This window comes from Channa argus, chromosome 3, assembly GCF_033026475.1.
Source record: "Channa argus isolate prfri chromosome 3, Channa argus male v1.0, whole genome shotgun sequence".
NCBI classification, from domain to species: Eukaryota; Metazoa; Chordata; class Actinopteri; order Anabantiformes; family Channidae; genus Channa; species Channa argus.
Genome location: NC_090199.1, coordinates 22,550,519 through 22,574,336, shown reverse-complemented (window position 1 = coordinate 22,574,336; position 23,818 = coordinate 22,550,519). Strand labels below are relative to the sequence as shown.

At 40.1% G+C, this 23,818-nt stretch overlaps 2 protein-coding genes across 3 annotated transcripts; one reads left to right on the top strand and one right to left on the bottom strand.

Moving 5' to 3' along the window:
- Window positions 1-58: 58 nt before the first annotated feature.
- Window positions 59-8,583, top strand: LOC137123800 (stromal membrane-associated protein 1-like). Of its 2 annotated transcripts, none has more exons than XM_067498028.1 (10): window positions 59-343; window positions 812-945; window positions 1,592-1,677; window positions 1,789-1,864; window positions 1,983-2,045; window positions 2,162-2,237; window positions 3,976-4,103; window positions 5,156-5,393; window positions 6,025-6,362; window positions 7,904-8,583. In XM_067498028.1, the coding sequence occupies exons 1-10, from the start codon at window positions 226-228 to the stop codon at window positions 8,036-8,038; spliced, it is 1,392 nt and encodes a 463-aa protein (XP_067354129.1). In that variant the 5' UTR covers window positions 59-225; the 3' UTR covers window positions 8,039-8,583. The 2 variants fall into 2 exon arrangements, with proteins under 2 accessions (XP_067354129.1, XP_067354128.1); XM_067498027.1 differs by having other exon boundaries at window positions 1,789-1,882.
- Window positions 8,584-13,866: 5,283 nt separating this feature from the next.
- On the bottom strand, window positions 13,867-17,069 carry krt94 (keratin 94). The gene is made up of 8 exons (XM_067498023.1): window positions 16,470-17,069; window positions 16,046-16,128; window positions 15,801-15,957; window positions 15,508-15,669; window positions 15,261-15,386; window positions 14,377-14,597; window positions 14,253-14,266; window positions 13,867-14,144 (listed from the first exon to the last, which is right to left on the bottom strand). The coding sequence occupies exons 1-8, from the start codon at window positions 16,890-16,892 to the stop codon at window positions 14,095-14,097; spliced, it is 1,236 nt and encodes a 411-aa protein (XP_067354124.1). The 5' UTR covers window positions 16,893-17,069; the 3' UTR covers window positions 13,867-14,094.
- Between the last annotated feature and the right edge of the window lie 6,749 nt (window positions 17,070-23,818).

Below are 23,818 nucleotides of genomic sequence, written 5' to 3'. Positions count from 1 at the left end.
CTGCGCGTCAGGTGACGTCAGAACGGTCGACCAATCGTGTCCGGTCGCCGCGTCAGCTCTAGAATTCCTGTGGGCGGAGAAGGGATTCCGGTTCCGGGTGTTTTCTTATCCCACTCGGTGGCGTTCATTCCTCTGATTATGGTCTTTTATCAGAAACTACTTTCAATTGACGACTGATTACAGTAGAGTTGTTTTAATTGAAAAAGACCAATAAAAGCCGTGAACATGACGACCCGCTCGGAGAGAGAGAAGGCCCAGAAACTCAACGAGCAGCACCAGGCCATCCTGTCCAAAATGCTGAGAGAGGAAGACAACAAGTACTGCGCCGACTGCGAGGCGAAAGGTGTGACATTCACACTGTCGAACATTTCTCCTGTTTATTATTACAGCTATTTGACCCAAAATCGTGGCTAACACAGACAAACTAGATAGCATTTTGCTTTGCTTCGCTTTAGCCAAGCTAATTAGCAAGTGTGTAGCTAAGTGGCTCAGGCTAGTCAGCTGACATTTTTCACATTAAGCTAAACAAAGTAGCTAACTAGCAGGCTAACTTCTCTAAATCTGCATAAGCTCCGCACAGTCCATTTCCTTCACCGCTGCATTCAGCCGGGTTGTAGGGTTTCACCAGCGTTGGAGAGAATGTGGCAGTTCTTTCAAAGACCTTTGAGTCGTATTCTTATGTTAAGTCATTGGGAAAGAATGCTGAGCCTTTGCTTGGCACTTTAAGTCACTGCAAGTTCGTGCATGTTCATGTATTTCATCAGGCAGCTCTCTGTTTTTAACTAATAATCTGATCTCCTTGCTTTATCAGGTCCAAGATGGGCATCCTGGAATCTTGGAGTATTTATCTGCATCCGATGTGCTGGCATCCACAGGAACCTGGGAGTACACATATCCAGAGTGAAGTCAGTGAATCTGGACCAATGGACCTCAGAACAGATCCAGGTACTGTTTTCTTGTTTATGTGGTTCAGTTCTCTTAATCATGCAAATGCAGCTTTACCCTGTGAATCTATATGTTTTTGGCACATAAGGTCCAAACGCATGTCCTCTTATGTGTCCCTGTAATAAACTGTACATTTCTACATTAAATTTTGGCTTTAAAAAAATTAAATTTTATTCTTCTTGGGAGGCGGGCAGGAAAAAATAGGTGACCGTTGACAATAGGATATCCTATCTGAGACCCTTCTATTGCTCAGCTTCTATGCTGAATCCTTTTTTTCCCATAATGCAGCTTGAGCATCATTTGTCAGATCTTCCCTGCCAGGATGGGGTCACATCATTTAACTGCCATGACCCTAGTTTGTACACAGACTTTCTGCTATGAATTGTAAGTTTGAAAGTATAGTGAGTGTTCTGCCGGTTAATTTTCAGATTAAACAATTGTCTGAGTGACGTTATCATACTTAAATAAACTTAAATAAATAAATATTTGTGTTAGCTAATTATAGCTGATTAAATGTCTGGCAACTTATAAATCATTCCATTGTAGGAAATTAATGGTGAAATATAAAACTAGTGCCGTGGCTCCAAATATTTCTGTATTAATATATGCTCTGTCTATTAACACTCCTTTCTTTATCTCTTTCTAGAGTATACAGGATATGGGTAACACCAAGGCCAGGAAGCTCTATGAGGCCAACCTTCCAGACAGTTTCAGAAGACCTCAAACAGACCAGTATCTTTCACTATCAGCAGAAACGCACAGAAATCCTAAAAGTAACATTTCGTTTAAATATTATAGAATTTAGCCTGTTTTTGCCACCTTTTCCCTTAATTCTGACCACAGAGCAGTGGAATTCTTCATCAGGGATAAATATGAGAAGAAGAAATATTACAGCAAGAATGTGACCAATGGGAGCAGTGTATGTACTGACAGAAATGTAATTTTTTTTTTTTTTTTTTTTAGTATATAGAAGATTCATCTGTTTTTCATTTTTGTTAGTGACCCCGTTGTTCACTTTTGTGTTTTTCTTGTTACAGCCAAGAGATGCTAAGAAAGAGAGGGAGCCGGACAGAGGGAGCAAGGCATCATCCTACATCAAGGTATCTCTCACATGCATATTCCTTCATGAATAGTTGTATAAACTTGCTTCTTTGCATTGTTTGTATCCCATACTGATTCTTGGGCTTATTTTACTGTGCCTCTTTGTTTTGTGAAGAGTGAAGAGACCAGGCCAGCACCCAAACTCAGTCCTGTAAAGACTCCAGAACCCTCTGTGAATCTACTAGGCCTTGGTGAGTTTCTTGCGTTAAACAAAATAAATCTGAAGAAAGAATTTCCAGACTGAAAAACAGTTTACAAAATCAGCTTGAATTTTAGATGGTAATTGTCTTATTTATTGATTTAATAACAGATCTAACTCGAAGGAAAAGGAAAATGCTTCAGTGCTGAAAGGATTTTTCAAGGAAAGCTGAAAAAAACTGTTTTTGCTGAAATAGCTAAAAAGAAATGTTGCTTCCTCATATACTGGTTGTATATAAGGATGATGTAATCAATTACGCCATCAATCAAATGCAATTATGTGATGTCGCTGACGATGTCGTGAATGACACCATCAAAGTAACATGTTTTATTGTATAAATGATAAAAAGCTGTATTCCAGCAATAATGTCCTTTTTTTTAAGCCGAATGTTTTGACGTGTTTTTGGCTGAAAGTGTGCCAAAGTAGTTGGGCACCAACAATTGTACGATAGATGGAAACAACAACAACAACAATAATAATAATAATAATAATGATAATGATAATAATAATAATAATAATAATAATAATAATAATAATAACAACAACTAGAAAAAGCAATTTCAAGTGTGGCTCTACCCTGTATCATATGGGAGAAAATCTGTCAGGTGACTGTATACAGCCCTGAGGCTGATCTGTGTAAATGAGTGGTTCTCTTTATTTCTGGCATAAGCATGTGCATGCAGTGTTGTGAAATTTCTAATATTGTGTACCACTGTATCCCCACAGTGGGGGATAAATGCACTTAACTTTGAGGTTGTGGTTCAGATCTGTCTCTGTCTTCAGGCTTACAGAACAGTCCCTGCTACTTTTGTGTTAATGCAAACGATAAAACTGGCCTTGCTACTGTATCACTAGACCACTGAAAGGGATTTTTGTGGGGTTGTTAGAGGAAGTTAAGCAGGTGCTGACTCACTCAGGGACTTCGGCAGCTGAGGAGTAACTTCTTGTTTCATTGTTTGGTGTAGCATTTGGACAGAATATGTATTTTTGTTTTTCAGAAGATCGCTGTTAAACATTACATAAAATTAGGGCAAAATAGTTGAATAATATGCAGTGACACATCATAAAAAGAGAGGTCACTGCTAAAAAAAAACTGTTTTGTTGAAGATATGAATTTCCAGGTCACTCAGTATAGTTTTGCAGTGTATGAGTTATGTGAATATTTCTGTCTTGATTTAGAACGATGCATTATTGTCTTTTAATTCATGTACTCCTCCACGAATCTTTTCAATGAGTTTAGGCACTGATAATTGAATGTTGAGTGCTTTGGAATAATATGTCATTACAGCATCCTCATTTACAGTTTTAAAGAAGATAACTAATGAATATTTATGTTACTGATTGGCTTGGAGGGGCTTTGCATTATTTGGATGGCATGTTTATTGTTATATTTGTTTTGTGGCCAATAAGCTAATAAGGGTGAGCTGATTAATTTTTTATTGCACAGTTATCCTCACTGTGTGGGCAGTTCTGCAGCAGTAGGAGGGTACTGCAGTTAAATGAGCACAAACAACACATATTCCACATTAGCAAATGTAAATTCTGTTGGGTTTGAACCACTTTAACTGATTGATTAGGATTTTATTTATAATTTGTTTAAGGTCTGTGCAGGTAGATCAGGTTTGGGAAATCATTAGTGTCTTGTATTAAGGTTGTCTTTGTTGTGTTTATTCCTATTGGTGTACATGACTTTCTACCTAGAAAAACCGGTTTTCTCCCTTCTTTCACAGATGCCCCGGCAGCTACATCAACTAACAATGGTAGTATGAGCACAAGCCAGAACAATGACCTGGATATATTTGGCCCCATGGTATCCAACCCCCTCCCGGCATCCACGCCCGCAGCTCAGTTTCCTCAGGTAAAACCAAGAAGGAGCTTCCTGGTCTACATTAAATACAGATTTTTGAGGATTGCGGTTATTTAATTGTAAAAGTGAAATTAAGCATGCTCTGATAAAGTATAACATAGAGGAGCCATCAACATTAACAGCCCAGAAGACAGCAACACCAATGCTGACGGAGAGAAAACAATTATAACTGCATAAATGTAAATTTAGAATTACATCATCAATCAGCATTAAAATGCTGTTAATGGCAGACTTCAAGGTCTTTAGAACGCATGTATTTGACCTCTAAAGTGTTTGGCTCGTTTGACCAACAACAAACTTTTAATCAATCAATCAATTTCAATTCAAACATTTAATTTAAAATGATTTAATATGAGAAGAATAAGAATTCATTATTAGAGTATTTATTGGTTATTTCTTAATAATTGACCCTTCAATTCATCAACTGAGTATTTGCCTTTATTATGCAGTTTATTCTGTTGTATTGTGTCCAGCCTTTGCTTTAGTACTGTTTACTGAATAAATATGGCTCTGCTGGATATGGCGTCTGTTTTTGCCCTACTTCTACCAAGCAAGTACAATGTCTTAATCTGTTATGGAAACATTTCTCTAATACAGCGTATTTCATATTGCCCATTTAGTGAATCTGAACCTATTCACTGTAGTGACAATAGGAAAGGTGGAAAACCACCAGAAATATAAATGAGTTTGATGTTAATATATATTTTGTCATTGCACAAGTAGTACTAGTAAAATATCCTAGGTACTTTAGTTACCACCAAGCGTTTTACTTGGAATGAAATATGTAGGAGATCATCATTCAGCCATAAAGGAATATAATGTGGAAACCATCCTGTCAGATTTGGCAAACAACACCTTATGGCTGTTTGCCAGTATAGCATCATTCTCTCAGGCTAACTGAGTGATATTTTATATACGTGTTGAGCAAGTAAAAACCGCTGGTTGGATTTGAGCTTGTAATAGATATTGAATGATTACAGATGCCATTTAATGACTTTTTATCAGTATATGTTCTGCATCTCGGCCTTTCTCCTTCCCTCCAGGTGAGCTCCAGTAATGTGGCCAGCACTCCCACACAAGCTCCCGCAGCAGGAGGAGCAGGAGCAGCAGCAGGAGCAGCAGGAGCTGGAGCTGGCTCAGGGTCAATGCAGGGAGATCTCGACCTATTCAGTGACAGCAGCAGCACCACTAAAACTGAAGATTCAGCCAAGAAGCCCCTGTCTAAGGACTCCATCCTGTCCCTCTATGGAACCAACAGCATGTCCCAGCAGGCCCCAGCTGGTGAGAAAGTCCATAACATAGACACTGATGTGAAACACTACCTAGGTTTTAAATAAGGTTTATTCTGTTACTCTAATGGTCGTCATTTTGAACTAATAGCCTAATTGTTTATGACAATTTGTTTGAAAAGACATAGTTTACAATAAACTCTGAAAATCATTTAGTCTCCTTTAATATTTTTACATCCCAGCCTAATAAGCTTAAAATAATAGGCTTCATTTTAAAGTTTAAAAATGTAGGTCATCAGCAAGAGACTTAAAGCCAGTTGTTGAGTCCAACATTCCATCAGTTATTTAGTGAGTACTGTCTGCTCTTTTCAGTAACCGATTAAATCTCTACCTGTAAATCTTTTTTATTTTATATTTTTAGACATTGTGGATTAAGGATTTTTAAGCTTTTTTCTATTTTTCTTGTCAGATTAGTTTCCTATAGAACAGAGTCTTAAGAAATATGTATACATTTGCATATTTCACAGTCCCAGCAAGGCTTCCAAACATCTCTGCCTAAAATACAAAGAGCCAAATAGTTGTAAAGGTTCTGGAAATCACCTGGCACATTCAAATGCTGTGATGAATAAATGTCTGTGCCTAATGTTCTTCCTACTGTTTTGCATGCTTTCTTCCCTCCTCAGCTGGCATGTTTATGGGCCCGTCCCAGATGCAGTTTCCTGTGCAGGCCCCTGCTGGTTATCAGCCCTTTCCTGGCATGGGCACGGCCATGCCACCCACAACCGTCATGGGTGCCATGATGGCTCAGAGCGGGGCAGCCATGATGGGGCCCAGTCCAGGCATGATGGTTGGAATGACAATGCCCAACGGCTTCATGGGGAATACGCCCCCCGCTGGTGTAATGAGCATGGCACCAAGGATGATGGGACCACAGGGCGGTGCGATGCCTGCAGGCATGGTGCCTGCTCAGGGCATGTATGCCATCCAGCCTGGACAGCAAGCTCAGTGGAGCATGGGTCAGGTATGGAGACAGTTTGTTACTGCAGCAGTGCAAGATGACTCAAGATGACTGAACACATCTCTTTTGGGGGAGTGTGCGTTCATGTGTGTGCTATTTTAGATAGGAGTTGTTTGTTCCAGATATGAGACCACACCCAGCTGTGAAGGTGCATTGCCCAACTGTGTACTTTACTGTACGGTGTGTACATAGCAGGTGGCAACACAAGCAGGGGTTTAAAACAGGGGTTGTCTCAAATGCACTGAGTAAGCAGGTTCTTGTCAGGTCTCAGCAAGTCTGTGGCATTTTTTGAAAGCTTACATGCCATGCAACAGGTTAAAATTGAATAAGTTCTGGTTAGTATGACACAGGTATCTTCATTTATAGTAACATGGGAAAAGAATATATTATCAAGATTAGTATGTAGTATAGTATTGAGATGCTTTTAGAGTTTATTCCTGGACAACAGAAGGTAGAAATCAAACACTGACAACAGATGTTTGATTTAAACCCATCTTTTACTGACACCACAATAAGAAGGGCAAACACAGCAACATCCGCATAGCTAATCATTGGTGTAATATCTTCTTAAAAAAATACACTTTCTAGACGAGGTACATTTTAGACTTTTAAATTTGATAATTTTTTGTTTTGTTTGTTTTGGCGCCAGAGTTGAAAACCTTTTTGGGGTTTTTTTTTCCTTTAGATTTTTTTTTTTTTTTTTTTTTTTTTTTTTGGGCATCAAATCTATACCAAAGGTACTGCATACAATGACTATATGTAATCAAACTGCATAATCTCAAAGCTGAGTCTGGAGCAGCACACACTCCCAAACCCGCCCCTCGCCCTGCCAGAAGTAACCAACCCAGTAGTGAATCACATGACAGAGGATAAATGATAGTGACACCCAGTATTACTTATTTGTATGTGTATAATTTAAGTGTCTGTTCGAATCTTGCTGTTGCAGACACTAATCATTTTTCACTCAGTTGTTAATTAAGGACATCTACAGCTAAAACTAAGTCAGTCTAATCCAACAGTCCTACAATAGATCCTCACTTCCTGAAGCTGGTAATGTTTCAAAGTATTAGAAACGTCTGTTAGTAGAACACAACACAACACTTTTTTTGTGTGTGTGTGTGTGTGTCCTTTCGGCGTATCTCGTGAGTTCAGGGTTGCCACAGCCGATCATTTTCCGCATGTTGAGCTTCCAAAAAGATCATACAGCTGAATCAGAACATACTTTGACGTTGTTTCATAAAAAGCAGAATGTTTAGTCACCATCACGAAGTGAAGATTTCTTGGAAATGGTTTAGCTTCAGCTGGGTGTACAAAACTGTGTGTATATATCTCAGATGACGTAGTAAAGCCAAAATAAATTACTAAAGGGCAAAAAGCATCAACACAGTGGCACACAGTAGAAACCCCACCACGAACTAGCAGTTAGGTGGTGTAATTGCAGAGCGACACATAAACACCAGTGCACAATGCTCCAATGTTCATAACGTACATTTGATGCACAAGCGTTACTCTAGCTTTACTCATATTGTCTTTACCTTTCTCAGGTGAACCAGCAGATGTCAGGATTGACTCTGAATGGTGTGGGTGGTCAGTTGGCCTTCGGTCAGCCTCCGTCAGCTATGGGTGGTTGGGCTGCCACTGGATCTGGCCAGACTCTGAGCACACAGTTATGGAAGTGAGCCTTCAAGTGGGTCGATGGTCAGGCAAAGTGAAAGTCGAGGTTGCAGAACGTGCAAAAAGCATCTTGTGCGTCTCTGCGCTTCACCATGAACTGATGCCCATTTCCACCACAGACCAGCCTTCAGAACATGAAAATTGTATCTCTTCTTTTCTCCTTCAACCTTTCTCTGTCTCTCTTTCTCTCTATTGTGTGAGTGAATTGGGAGTCTTACAGGAATACAGCCTGGCAGTTTCTGCCTGTCGTATAGTTTTTGATCATAACTTTTATTTTCCTTTTTTGGAAAAAATTACAAGAAAATAACAGTCCCAACAAAAATGAATATGGACATATCAGAAAAGCTGCAGGACCAGTTACACAAGCTTTTATTGTATCACTGTATCATTATGAGATTATAGAACATTTAAATGAATAGTATTTAAAGGGAGAATATAGGACTATCACGTCTGTCAGTACTGCTCCCAAATGTACAGAGCTGTATAACCTTCTTTTAAAGTACTTGTGGTTCCCCAATAAAATAAAGGTGATAATAAATGATTTGCTTTTCTTTGGCTTCTATGATTCAGGTGCAGAATTGTTTGAAAACTTGTTTAAGGTGGGTGGTACATTTTTAAAGTTTATTACAGAGGGCTTTATGTCATCTTAACCCTCTAGGGGATTTTAGTTTTATTTCTATTTGCACATAAGTCAAGTGTAGCCATTTGAAAAGAGGTAAAAGCATTGCATGGTTTTTAGTGAAGAATAAATCTAAAATCAATATGGAAGGAGGCAATGGGCTCTTTTTTTCTATGCAATCCAGATTAGTGCTTAAGCATTGAAACTAATACAGCACAGTGATACGCACTTTAGTGTATCAGTAACCTGTATAACAGATCCATTGTTAAGCAGAAACAATGGAGAGGAACTCTTGCCTGTCAATATGATCAAAACATCCTCTTTTGGAAAGTGATTCCAAAAACCACCAGACACTGATTAATGAACCAGATAAGAAAATATTTTGGTGAGATTGAAGCACAGTCTAAATGAAAATTAAAAACCACCACTTAAAGATCAGGACTACTGTAAGCATTACTACTCCTGCCCCCTGGATGGCAGTATTGTTCCATATGAAGAGGCCAGCAGGACAGAAATGTTATGGGGCTTGCACATATTTTGCAAATCTAAAAGTTTTATTAATTAGACAAGACTATGAACTGACTCCCTAGTATAGTGTCTAAAAACTCTGTGGTAACGTCAGAAATTGATTTTAAAGTCAGCTGATATCAGAATGACATACTTTTTCCTCCCTCATGTATCAAGTCAAATCAAGTTTTATTTATATAAGATAGTTTTATAATACACAAATTTCCCTTAAGGGGATTTGGAATTTGTATAACCATACACCCTGACCATTTTCTAAATTAGCCATTTTCCATTGTTTTAGATGCTAGTGCAATGCTGAAAAGACACTAACGAAGTGTGAAATGCTGCAACATTGAGAAACTGGGTCTTCTGATGTTTTAAGCATGTTTCATAAAAGGGATTTTGACTCAGAATGTGCAATATGATGTGTCTTTTTTAATAGTTTCAGAAGAAAACAAATCTGAGGATTTGCGTCCAGATGACACAAATGTACAGGAAACCAGCACCTGGTGGCGCTATTGGACAGAGTTTTATAAGTAAAGGGAGTTTCCCATAATGTGTGTGGCCCGTGACTTAATGTCATATCTGTTTATTGTTTGTCACCAACATGCACATTCTGTAATTTTCATTTCTATTTTGTTGATGGATTGATTTGATTTAATTTGTAGTTTCTTTTATGTACTAAATCGCTAGTTTTGATGCAGAGCCATTGCTCCCTTCTAACATTTGTTATGTAATACAGAACATTAACTTTATTGTAACGTCTGTTTCCTTTTAATAGCTTTATGCAATGAATGCACTTTTGTTTAAGTTTTTTTGTGAGCCATTTAAGCACATTCACACAAATTTACAGAATTTGGAAAATCAGAGTCATACTATGTGTTTATAGTCGGTAGACGTTATGTAGGAAAATGTGCCTCACTCTGCCTTTGAGCAGTTTTCATCAGTAGTTCTTTCACTGACTAGTTACTGAATTGTGTGGATCTTAATCATCAAATCCAAATGCATAAAATTTTGTAGATTTTGGACTCTCCACCCTTCTTGCTGGGATGAGTAGACATCCACCCAGCATAAAGTAAGCTTTAAAACTGAAGGACGTTTGATAAACTCTGTTCTACAGTCACTGCAGAAAAATGCTCGAGGATTAAACCTCTCCTTTGTATAAACTGCCGTTTTCACGATGGCATGCAGTGTATATGTACTATGGAATACTGCTAATCCCTTCCTGAGTTGGTGTGTCTAGGTCTACAGCCTCCTGGATTGTATGTGTGGGTGCTTCCTCAAACTAGCCCTACCTGTTAAACTCCCACCTTTCAGCCCGAAGCACTTTACAGTTGCTTACATTCACGCACCCACCCAAACAGGGCAGTAGGAATCATTCAAGCTACTGGCCTGACCCACCAGGCACAACTTGGGGTTCAGTGTCTTTCCCAAGGACACGTCAACATGTGGACAGTAGGGAGGCGGGAATCAAACTGCCAACCCCAGGTTCGGTGGGGACCGTCTGTACTTCCTGAGCCATAACAGTACCTTTCAGACACCAGGAGATGATTCTCAATGTCAGTGATCTACCAGTGGGAATGTACGTTATGCGACTGTTCATGCTTGCTCAGTTGGGCCAAACTCACAACCCTGCAAACAGATGAAAACTCACATCCGTATCACGCTTGGCAGGGCCTGAAAGCTCCTGAACATTCGGTTTTGTTCCACTCTACCTAAGTGTTCCTGTGTCTTGCTTCAACTCAGGCACAGCTTGTAAACTTTCACAGGAAGGTCTGATGCCATTCATCATCCAAGACCTTTAGCAAAGAGGGTAGGCATTCCTCTCAGCTTGTGTGTAAAACCTAACACTCCTCCAGAATAGAGTCCGCCAGTCAAGTGAAGAATGTTTCTTCTTGTCCCAGGCCCTTAATGGACTTTCTGACCCTGCAACAGAGTGTTTCTGCTGATACGGACATAAGCCTCCCTTTTAGCTGTTGCAGACACGACTAATACTTAACTAAACATTTTACTGCTTTGAAAGCTTGATGTACTTTGGTAAAATTCCAATTAGTAATACAGCAGGCCTTTCAGCAGATAGCTTTCTGGTGTGGATTTTTATATCCTTGAATTAAAGAGATCAGTTTCTCAAATATTATTATTCGGTGTTTGGGGCTGAGTGTGAAGCAACATGAAGTACTTTGAGTACTGACAAGGTAGGGAAGTACAGTGGGGTAAGTACTCCAATCATTTACTTATTGTAAGTAAAAGGATGAGTAGAGCAATGTAAAACACTTTCACATCAAGTAATAGATAAAGGAACAAAAGCATTAGCTCAAAAAACTTAAAATACTAAAGACATTTACTCTATGTGAAAGTAGATTATTTTACAATTACTGTTGCAGTGGAGCGTATTTTAACAAACTTAAGTGATGTTTTAATGATCTTACTTTTTAAATCTAAACGCATAGCTTGTGACTATCACTGCAAGAATCAATAAAGTGTTAATTATACTGTATTTTGTTTTATTGATGTGATACACTACAGTTATCAAATTAATGTAGTGAAGTAAAAGTATCTTATTTGCCTGTGAATTGTAGTGTAGCCAAAGTAGAAAATGAAAGAAATACTCCCAGTAAAGCTGGGATATGCTCCAGCCCCCCACGGCCCTGAACAGAATAAACAAGTAAAAGAGTGGATGGACTAGAGATTCAGCTGCCTGAGAAGAAAGGGTTAAACACATTGTGTGGAAGTTCTTTACACGGTTTGACATGAGACATAAAGCATCAAGTATCCAAAGACTCTGGCTTCCATGGTGGAGCATTAATCCTGACATTAATTGAACTTAATGGACTTTATTAATAGAACAGTGTTTCTTGACAATGAATTGAGTAACATCTTCTTTCCCTCTCCCATGACCTCACCATCTGCTTGCCTCAGGCTTGCCTTCAATGGCAGACAGCCATAACTGGGAGATCATACAGAAAGGCCTGTTGGCAACTTGCTGCTATTTTCTGTCATATTCCTTTGTTCAGCCATGTGCAGACAGTCTGACTATTCATGTTGCAAACAATAACTAACCTGACTACTGCTAATATCTGCTAAATCAGAATCCCCTGTTTATTGTTTTACGACCACAGTCATAATGTCAAGGTGAGGCTGTATTACAAATTAGAGGAAATAATTTAGCCACTCCCATTTTTAAGGTATGAAGGAAGGTTCATTTTTTAGCAGTGCAGGAAGGAGTTTTTTTTCCCAGGTTTGGACAACATCAGGCTTGATGTCTTTCCCTGAGCTAAGCTAACAAATCCCCTGCTTTCACCTTCATACATATGCAGCACCTACTCTCTCGTGACTCTTGCCAAATAAGTATTACATAGTAGTATTGCTGACAAGACTATGTGAATTAACTATTTATTTTAAAATTCAAAGTTTGTCTTTGTGTACTTCTGTGCTGAATCCAGAGCAGCAGGGTGCATGTATAATAATATAATCTCATTAATTTTGCACTGAATAAGAGCACTGTTGCAACAACGTTATGGAACATTTTAAACACGAGAAGAGACACAGTATTGTGTAACATGCTAATACATCTAAAATGTCTAAAGGTGATACCATTGTAAGGACTCGTCAGGTTTGACATTGGTTTGCTGGTAATCAGATCAGTTCAGGGATTTCTTGCACAGTTTGCTCTCGACAGGCCAAGTGTGGTAAAGTCTGAACTGGGGAAAATGGCCCAGTGTTAGTGCAAAAACCTTTTACGACCTCTGCTTTGGATTTTTTATATCAAATTACAAGCATAAGTGAAAGGGTTTAGTCACCGACTGTCTTTGTAACAGTGATGAATACACACTCATGTGCAACAAAAAAGGGTCCAAATATGGGTGAGTGAAGCTCCTCAGAGGGGGGTGGATGTTGCAATTTGATCCTTTGTAATCTCCCTCTCTTCTCCAAAACCAACATTACACCATCATTTGAGAATTATGAGCTCTTCACAGGATTTCACTGTAATTTTAGACGCTGTAACTGCTGACCTGTAGCGCAAAGTCTTCAATTTCTCTCGATCTGTGTGTCTCACACACACACACACACACACACACAAAACAACATAAGAGTCCTCTCCCTTTCTTTTACACAACGAGCCCCACCTTTAGTAATACATTTATAGTAAAAGCTTATTGGTCATTTGCTGTCAATCATAAAAGGGGCCAAAGATCAGGATTGATAGCACCTGTTTCCACAATGACTCTCTTTGTTCAGTTAGTCACTGTTTGCATTGCACTCAAGTGTTTCTGTCCCGAGTCGTGTGTGTTCTTGTTACTAGGTGACAGGAGTTAGACGGACTTCATGTAACACTGTGTTGAAAAGCCTTCAGGGCAAAGATTAGTCAACCCTTCGGGTGTGTCCTGTTTAAAAAAATAAACTCTTTCGGCAAGCCCTGAGGCCTTTCACTCAGCTACACAACATACACTTTTCCTGCTATCTTCTTTTTGTGTGCACGTTTTAAAGAGCAGCAGCATCATATCGTTTTCCACACTGGAGCTGTTAACCATTGTCCACCTTTTCCTGACAGAGGCACTGTTACGTAACATAGATTTCCGCAACCCTATATCCCACCTCCCAGAATGTAATACAGTTGCCATGACAACTCTTTAAACAGAGCAATGTTATGGAAAGTAACATGGACATGGTTTTTTGGCAAGAACAGCAACGTAACAACAACACAACTCCTTTATCCACCAGCAGGTTTATTTTTCAGACAGGTCACACAAACACATACAGGATATCAGACATTTCTTCTTCCCAAAATCAAATGATGTTTCATGTTTTCAAACAGGTTCCACTTTCAACATGCCAGTTTTTTCCCCAGTTTTTACTCATCTCATGTGACAGCCTTTATTAGTTTGAGTGTGTATGTGTGTGTCTAAAAACAGCTTGTCCTGCCAGTTAGGCATCCTAGCTGGAAGTGCGCACAGTGGTGCTTGTAACCGTGGTCTTTGTGCCCCCTGTTAAAAGAACATACAAAATCATGATGGCGATGATTGAAACTTTCTCGACGTTGCACTGTTGCCTGCACTGTTGCTATTCAAGGTTTAGGTAGAGCTGTCATTTACCTGTACCAACGGATCTGAAATGAGGGAGAAGGACAAAGAAATTAGAAAAAACATGAGTTAAGTTGCAAATTGTGTTATTCTTTCAGTGAATAAGTGCATTGTGGTCTAGTGCTCATGTGTCTACCTGGACTCCTCTGTTTCCAGCAGGCTCCTGTAGGTTGCGATCTCCTGCTCCAGTCTGGTCTTGATGTCCAGAAGCAACTTGTATTCCTGACCCTGCTGCTCAATGCTGTTCCGTACGTTGGCTAGCTCTGCTTCGAGCATGTTGATCGTGTTCTGGAAACCAGCGAGCATGGCACTGTAGCGACCCTCTGTATCTGCTAGCGTGTGCTCCAAAGCCCCTTTCTGTTGCAGAGTGAATAGAAAAAGTTGCTCAATTCTTGCAAAAAAAATGACATCACAAATTTTTTGCTTGCAAACTTGTTTTCTCTATCTTTGGTGGCAGTTCTTGTGATCTCAAGCTGTAATCTGTCACCAACAGCCACACCCTGAATTGTATATGTTATAGGCACAAAAGCATGTCTGTGTTTTCCCTTTCATTATAGAGGAATAACTAGCAGAGGCCTATGTATGGGCTTTTGAAGGTATGTGTGTCCTCCACTGTTGCACAGGAGCTGTGTGTAGCTTTCTTGGGGAGTGAGGAATGATTGATTCCAGTTGGGCACAGATTACACATGAGTATTTTGGGCCTTCCAGTCAAGCATTCCTTCAGTTATCTCCAAGCCCTTTTATACCTTCCAGAATTTGAGCAGATGTCTGTGAACTGTTTTTTCTCAGTAAGAGCTCCTCCCTCGCTTTCTCCACAGCTCCCATCATTCTTATCTCTGTCACCCTCCCTTTATTCTTCAGTAAAGCCTCCTTCCCCTACTCTCCTTCTGCACTTCACCCTCTATCACTGTCTGTTTCTCCATTTCCCCTTTGACAAGTCCAAGATTTTTGTTCATATAAGGCAAGCTTAGTGAGAACCGTTGCTTTTGCTGTCCTTTCTTTTTTTTTTTTTTGCCTTACCATGCTTAGTTGAGACTGCAGCTCGATCTCCAGGCCCTGCAGTGTGCGCCGCAGGTCAGTGATTTCTGTCTTAGACGTCTGAATTGTCTCTGTGTTAACAGCCACTTCTTTGGCCAGGTGTGCCGACTAGAGGGAAAATAAAAACGCAATTAGAAGTCTTGCTGATTACTTGTCTGCTGGGTGAGTAAACCCAGTCATTTTCAACATGTGGGACACAGTGTCTTTATTTATGAGAATTGTTTTTCACCTTCTCAGTAAACCACAACTCATGTTCACGACGATGTTTGTCTGTGATAACTTCATACTGGGCGCGGATCTCCTCCAAGACTTTGTTGAGGTCCTGCTGGGGTGCGGCATCGACCTCCACATTGACTGTGCCAGTAAGCTGAGAGCGCAGTGCCTCCAGCTCCTAAACAACCAAGCGGAGAAAGGACTTAGCATTAAGAACTATGTGCAGAGTTTTAAACAGTTGTGACAAAGCCAGCTTCTTCTTGTCATAACGACTGGGATCCATAGGTCTAGAGGAAATACATCAATTACCTCTGCGTGATTCTTCTTGAGGTAGGCCAGCTCATCTTGCAGGCTTTCGATCTGCATCTCAAGGTCAGCCTTTGTCAGGGTGGTCTGGTCAAGCAGGCGGCGCAGGTTGGCGATGTCAGCTTCAACTGACTGGCGCATCATCAACTCATGCTCGAATCTGACCAATGTTGACAAACACTGATATCAGACATCTTTCATTTTGTAGACATTACCAAGCTGACGACTGTATAAAGCTTTATGCCTACTTGGTTTTGAAGTCATCAGCAGCCAGTTTGGAGTTGTCAATCTGGAGCAGGATATTGGCATTGCCAATGGTGGCTGCGGCGATCTAGAGAGAGGAACAAAAATAGGAATTAGTGAGAAGGAAAAAGTATCACTGGAATAGTTCATTGTGGAGCTTGGCAGTAGCATGGACTGGTTTTAAAGATGATCTAATGCCAGAATTACACACCAACTTCCTACTTCCACCCACGTCACAAGCATCATGCTTTGCAGACCTACTGCCACATCTGATTAGTCATGTTGTCATGCACATTATCTCCGTAACAAACTTTACTTCTGTCTTTAACTTTGTCTTCTTAAACCTAGTCCTAATAATCATTTACAGCACTGCAAATATTTGCCTTGTCCAGTGTTCAAGAACACACAGGCTTTAAGCACACACTATACCTTGTCCTTCAGGTCATTGATTATGGCCCAGTAGTTGCTGTAGTCCCTCTCTGCTGCAGGACCCTTTGTCTCATAGTACTCCTTGATCTGCCTTTCCAGCTTGGTATTGGCTGCCTCCAGAGAGCGGACCTTGTCCAGGTAGGAAGCCAGACGGTCATTCAGGTTCTGCATGGTGGCCTTCTCATTCAGTTGCGAAGAGCCCTGGTCAAGGGCGTAGGACAGGTCAAAGCCACCACTACCATAGCCCATTCCTCCTCCATACCCAGATGAAACGGTGCGCGCGGAGGCAGCGGAGATGCGGGGGCCACCAAAGGAGAGCCCTGATATGCTGTGAGCCTTCCGGGGAGCTGCACTTGATGTGTAGCTGTAGCTCTTTCTGCTGACGCTGGTTGAACCACTGCCTAAGGTGCTGCGGGGGTACATGATGTCTGACTGTCTACTGTTCCAGAGAGGACACGAGGAGAGAAGACCGTTATACAGCTGTGGACTGTAGCAGGACTGTGCAGCTTGATAGAGGGAGGTAGTCTCCTGATATAGTGCTGGACCTGGGCGGGCCTGGCTGAGAGGAGGGAGGTGGAGAGGGAAGGAGGGAGTTTTCTTTTACAGTCATGGGCTTGGCAGGACCTCGATTTGTTTTCTTTTAAGGACCATGGTTCAGTTTCTTTCCAGGCCTGTGAGGAAATGTTTATGGAATGTTTGTGTTTCTGCCTCTATTTTTCTGTGTTAGGGGTCTGTGGGGATCTCTCAGAGTGTGTGCATGATTCTACTGTATGTGTGTATGTTTTCATGGATGAGTTTTTATGTGTGTGTTTTAACAAACACTGCTAGACCTATTCTCAATCACACAAGTCATTTTGTGTCCCAGTGCAAATAGAAAAGGCGTGGAGTTATTGTTTTAGTGTCCCACCATAAGTCAACATTCATATCTAGTACTCCACAAGCAAGATCTTTCAGCCTGTCATTCCCTTTTTTCACATGATAAAATTACTCATCATGACAGAATGAAATTGCAGGTGAGTAAAGTGAATCCACTGAAACATTTAATGTCACAGTCATTATGTATTTTAACCAACACACATAATCAAGATGGTTTCATTGTTTTTGAACTAATTTGTAATTATTGTGAACAAAAAGGAAGACAGTAGCAGACAGGTTAACTTTCAGTCTTTTCAGTAATTGCCTGCTGATTTAATCTGGCATTGCGGTCCACCAGACCAAATGAGCTGGTAATTAATAAAGTCATTGCTGACTGACAGCTTCATAACAACCTTGTAGCTTTGAACTAAATGCCAGAATTGCCTTTGTGTTCTTAGTCAAATTCGTTTAAGGAAATTTGTCACTACCCTATTGTTCACCATATCACACACCACACCCCCTCTCGGCCCGGTATCCTGTGTGTGCACGTGTGTGTGCATGTTCATTTTGTTGGCCTTAGAGAAATGAGACAAAATGCCTAAAGGGATCTCAAGGGATTCTTGTGTTCAAGTAAGGGTTAATGTGTGGCTGGCCGGGTGTTTGCACACATGCATGTGTGCATGCACGTGTGTCTTTCTGTGTGCATGTCCTCCTTTTCTCATTTGGACCATGACACTTTCCGTGCTCTTGTGGGGTAACATCTTGTGTTATCAGGGGGGAGGTCAGTGAGAGGGAGAAATGACTCATGCCTCTTGTCTATGATGTGTGGGTGTGTTTGAGCAGAGTTTGTTCTCTACATACTCTTCTGTATTACATAATCCCCTCAGAAATGTAGATTTTGATTACATGCACTTGTGGACAAATTAGAGGATTACTTCTAGGCCATAAGTATGTGGTGAAGGTCTTCAATACAATGCTAAGTTTAGTTAACCTCCCAAATAGCGCAGCAGAAAAGTAGGTAACAAGTTAGTTTAAAAAGTTCAGCATTTTACAGAAAGTTGAACATTCTGGGAAACATGTTTATCATTTTTCCAACTCATTTTTGCAGATCAGCTGGATAAAAATACTACATTTCTAATGAGACTTGGGCACTAGTCTACTAAATGAGAGAGAGAGAAGAGTTGCAAATTACAAAAGTGAGAGAATCGAAAAATCTTCAGTCTTTCCAAAGTATGGCCCCATAGCTGTTGATTCAAACCTCATTTGAATGGAATGAATTTAAGGCGTCTACGTTGGGGTTTCGAACTGTGTATTCTTTATCTCTCAGTGTCACTCGTGACAATAGTTTAACCTCTTCACCTGTGCAAATCTCTCTTAAGGTCCTGCCACAGCATTTCAGGTTTATTGATTCTTTTATTTGTCAGCCATTCTCATGTAGCTTTACTGGTCTGATTTGGATAATTTTCCTTACATTTGCCTCTAGAATCTCTGGTATCATGGAGTCAACGGTCGACTGAATGATTGTAAGGTGCCCAGGTCCTGTGGCTGCAAAGCGAGCCCAAATCATCACCCCTCCACCAACGTTCTTGACAGTGGGTGTGAGGTGTTACCGCTGAAATTCTGTGTGTAGTTTTAGCCATACATAGTGCTGGACATCAAGGCTGAACAGCTCCATTTTAGCCTCATCCGTCCAAAGGACAGTGTTCCAGTCTTGTGGTTTGTTCAGATGTAGAGGATCCACGGTCATGCTCACATGTCTTTTTAGACAGAAGAGGCTTTCTCCTGACAACTTATCCCAACAAGCTGTACTTGTTCAGTCTTCTTCTAATTGTGCTGTCCTGGACTCAGTGGGGCCTGCAGGGTCTGAGATGGAGCTATTAGGTTTTTTTTTTTTCTGTGAGCGTTGCACGGCCTGACCTTAGGGTGAATGTACTGGGAGGTTCACTCCTGGAAACATTGGCAACTGTGTTGGATGCTTTTTAATTTAATTATGAATAATCTTTCTCACTGTAGAACATTGAACTCTAAATTGTTTAGAAATAGTTTTCTAATCCTTTCCAGACTGATGTTCAGTACCAATTGCTTTTCTGTCTTGGTATTGCGTTATCACTACCACAACGCTAAACTTCTGCTTTTATAGAAGTCTGCAGACTTGCTGATCATCAGTTAATCAAGGACTGATGATTAGCAGGACCTGGCTGCAACTTCCAATCTAAAATCATATGGAGGCAGAAAGAGAGTATTTAGTAATTACCACATCTTTATCTTTTTTTCTCATAGCAAAGTAAAAACCTAGGATTAAAAGAGGGGTTACTAACTTTTTATTACAAAATATAACACAGATTACTATAACTTGTGCATAAAAAAAACTAAATGGGACTTTTACTTTAAGAATCAGGAGCATCCATGTTGGCTCTTTTCATGTTAATCCTCTCGAGCATTTGAGTTCTCTATAGTTAATAAGTTTACTGTGATGACTTGAAACGCTCAAAAGTGCCTCTAAAACATAAAATGGTGTAAGAGTTTATGTACTGAACTCACAAATGGACTTTGGGACTGGAACCTTCTGATTAGCTGAACATACAAGCAGGGCAGGGGCCTTGAGTACAAGGATTAAGAACAACTGCTCACAAAGATTTACTTTTAAGCATCAAGCGTTGCTATCATTGTTGTGCACAAGTAACGTGGTTGCATACACATTGTTCTCAGTCTCACACATGATTTATGCCTGATAATTTATCAGCTATCACCTATTCTCAAAATGTAACTCTAAATGTATATCAAATAAATGCCCTAAATGTTCAGGAAAAAGTTTTAAACACACATTGTTTAACAGTCTGACCTAACCTACACTGTAGTACATATTTTCTTATCAAACACATTGTTTTTCTCCACTAATGGGACCTCCCTGAATGGATCAGGTGCCCTTTAGATCTTTTTGCCCCTGTCTCTCTTGAAGTCTAAGTCTGCAACTGATTGAACACTTCCTGGACAGGCACAGAAATTGGTCATCCAGCAAAGAACCAGGCAGTCCATGCACCTGGCCAAGACTGTTTCCGAGATGAAATCCACTGGTTGCTTATAGCTTTACATTTAGTTCATATTACATAGTTCATATCAAACTCAAAAGTCATGTCTATATTTTTGTTTGTAATATCTTATATGTGGAGAGAAAGGAAACAAAGCAAAATAAGAAACACGTTTATAACAGGAAACAAATAGTTACAATAGTCTTTTTTGGCTCGGTAAGTCGAAACATACTATCTAGAGTTAAGATCAAAAGGTTCAGTCTTTAGGTCATAGGTTGCTATTGGCTTCATTTAAGTAATAATAGAGTTTATTTATGCAGCCGTCAGTCACTGTTTTATATAATCTCACATTATAAAAACAGTCTGGTCCTTTAAACTAAGACTCTCACTGAGAAGAAGAAAAACTCCCACAAGATGTTTGAAGAGGGAAAGTACATACAACCTTGCAAGGCACAACTGGGTTTCTCATGAAGACTTTTGCAATGTTTGTGCAAATGTTTAAATGCAGGTAAATTCACTCTTTGTCATCTGCAATGGAGGGCACATGCCATAATTCTTCACAGTTCCAAAAAACATTTTTGCTTGTATTAAGAAATTTTGCAGAGCAACTGATTCAGTCTTGGCACAGGTGCTGGGTCAGGAATTGCCAAATACCTGAAGGGTTGGGCTGTCGGATGAAACAGACTTTTGTGAAGGATGTACAACATGTTATAGCAAAATGAACAATGAGGTCAAGTCCAGTTCAAGACTGAGAGTCCAGTCCAAGTAGAAAACCAACCCTATGACTCATGAACTTGGGCAGAAATCTCAACGCTGCTGTTTCATCTCTCTTTTTTTTTTTTTTTTTTTTGAAGCATCAATACAACCATTTCAGTTAGATTGTAATTACTATGGTCAGTGACTAAGACATGTGAAGACATGTGTTTACAGCTTCTCGTGGGAGCAGACCCAGATTAAGCCACTCTTTTGTGTCTAGCTGTAAAGAATGTAAAGAAGAGAGGAGAAGTCTACCAGACTGTGTATCAGAACAAACAGGCCCAGTGAGACTGCCAGGAACTCAAAGTAAACACACATTAGTTGATATCTACCGGCTAAGTCACTGAATCCACCATTAAATCCTATCAGTCTTAGAAGGCTTTTCCTCTAACTTTATCTCAAACATGAAGTGTCTCCACTTGCTGTTTTGAGGGAGTTTTTTTAAGTCATTGTGATTAATAAACTGCATGACTCAGTAGAAATACTGTTCCGCCCACTTCAAATCCCCCTTATTGCAGAGGGACGTGAAGCAAAAATAAAGATAAGATTTTCATAAACAGTTTTAAGCGCTTCTCTTTTTTCAGACTAACTGATGATACAGTGTGTGCAGATAACTGACTTCAGTGCATGAAGAGCATGAAAGCTTCTGAATGGATTTTGCTTTTCACGGTACAAACATGTTCATTCTTGTGTGTATCATGTATTGCTGTGTTAATTATAGTGTGTTGTGCTGCAATTACCATAGTGTAGAGATTTTCAAAGGGAAGGAAAAATATTAAGTGGTATGAGTAAAACATGAATTAAATATTAACTGTGAAGTAGTCTCACAGTTAACTGAAACAGTGAGACTACCTCCAGCAATCACAGCTAAATACTTCATCCGTTCTGTTCTGTTATGAATTTCCTACGTTCATCTGTAGAGAATAGAGGGATGGTTCCATTCAACACAAAAACAAAGAGAATTTAAGGTTTAGGGAGGCATGAAAGGAAGTCCAGTGTTCTGTTTCTTCCTTTAAGCATATCACCTTGAGGTTACAATAGACTCACAACAGTATCAAAATAATCCTTCATTTGTTTGTCACCATAGCAACGAGGATGGTAAAGTGAATGTGTCACCACTTATGCTTGTAACTCATCTATTGTTTAAAGTTCTGGATGGTCTGGATTCCTGAACCTGAGAGCAAGCGAGTGCAGGGTCATGAGTTTCAGTGTGCAGTGGGAATACAATTTGGCCGCTGTTCTCATGTCTTTCATTACCTGGTAGCTTCCTTTAGCAAGTTGGCACATCACTGTCATGTCAAAATATCACTTAAATGAATTGTTCTTTAGTGTTTCAGTGACTTAAGGTTTGCCACTATAACTTACACAAAGTTTTGTTCATGTTACATGATTGTTACAACGTAGCGAGGACCGTTCACCAGAGAATAAAAAGCAACTTAAGTGATTTGTGGCTGCTCTGGATGAGTAATCAATTTGACGATCCTTTACTTTTAGCAAATGTTAGAATAGTAAAACACTGAAGTAACATGATAAACATGAGCACATTAGTGTGCTCAGAGGGGACATTTAGCTCAAAGCATTAGACTGTCTACATACAAAATATGACCTATGAAGAAATTAAATAATAAGATTATGTTGCTGATGAAGTGCTAAGTTTCCTGCTAAATCTGTCCTCGGGAAGGAGCATGACCAACAGCACATTTGTGCAGCTCATTGTGCCACATTCTCACTGCACGGCTGACCAAGGCTGACTCTTCTAACCTTGCACATTTTAGTTTGCTAACAATGGACGGTTTTCCACTGTGAGTGTTTGATAAGGTTTGGTAAATCAGTTCCAAAGGTGAAAAAGGTCATCTGTCTTTCTCAACAACCAAGACAACAACGTATATTCAGAATTGTTTGAAATGTCTTGGTCGTATTCGTACAGATACAATGGTGCACAGGCAGCAGTGTCTGTGCTGAATAAGCAACTATGAATCAGAGATGTGAGCTCGATGGAGCAACATGGTCCTTGGGGCCTCCTCTGAATGTACCACACCCCTGCTCAGGCACTGTGTCATCATGCTCCACTACTCTAACTGCACTCACCCAACATCCCTGACAAAGGCCCTGCCCGGAAAACACCCCATCGACAAATGTGCTGAGGTGGGAGGTGGGAGTACACCTGTGAATGTGTCTGTGTGTGTGTGCCTGTGTGTGTGTGTGTGTGTGTGTGTGTGTAGCAGCAGGTGTATATGGGTCATATGGATTCAATCATCCATTGATCCTCTTTAGCATGAGTAAACAGAAGTCTGCTTTGTCAACAGCTCAGCTCTTTCCAACAGAGCGACTAACGATACATCAGTAGACAGCCTGGCCCTGCCTAAAAGTGATTTATGCCTTTGTACTCAGATTTTTCTTTAGAAAGTACTGATTCATGTGAGTGCTAATGAAACATGCCATAGGAGGGTGTCACATGTATTAGATTTCACACATACATGGATAAATACCAAATTTAAAATAAAGATCCCTGAAGTATGTGCCTTTAGTAACTCCTCAGTAGTTCTGCTGTTCATAAAGCAGCTAAATAATTACTGAGGAATAATTTCCCTTGTTCTAGGCAAGTGTAGCTCACCTGTTATAGCGTCCCTCTGCGTACTGAGCACACAGGAGAGCAACTTTGAGCCGGTTGCAGCCCTGTCTTGATGTTTACATTTGGAACAAAACTGC

Bases quoted from the DNA above. Each gene is read 5' to 3' on its own strand.
- LOC137123800 (XM_067498027.1), top strand. From the start codon at position 226: ATGACGACCCGCTCGGAGAGAGAGAAGGCCCAGAAACTCAACGAGCAG. The intron at 344-811 runs GTGTGACATTCA...TTGCTTTATCAG, and splicing joins CGCCGACTGCGAGGCGAAAG to GTCCAAGATGGGCATCCTGG. The intron at 2,238-3,975 runs GTGAGTTTCTTG...CTTCTTTCACAG, and splicing joins TGTGAATCTACTAGGCCTTG to ATGCCCCGGCAGCTACATCA.
- krt94 (XM_067498023.1), bottom strand. From the start codon at position 16,892: ATGTACCCCCGCAGCACCTTAGGCAGTGGTTCAACCAGCGTCAGCAGA. The intron at 15,387-15,507 runs GTGAAAAACAAT...TTTTCCCTCTAG, and splicing joins AGTTGTGGTTTACTGAGAAG to TCGGCACACCTGGCCAAAGA. The intron at 14,598-15,260 runs GTAAGGCAAAAA...ACTCTGCAACAG, and splicing joins TGCAGTCTCAACTAAGCATG to AAAGGGGCTTTGGAGCACAC.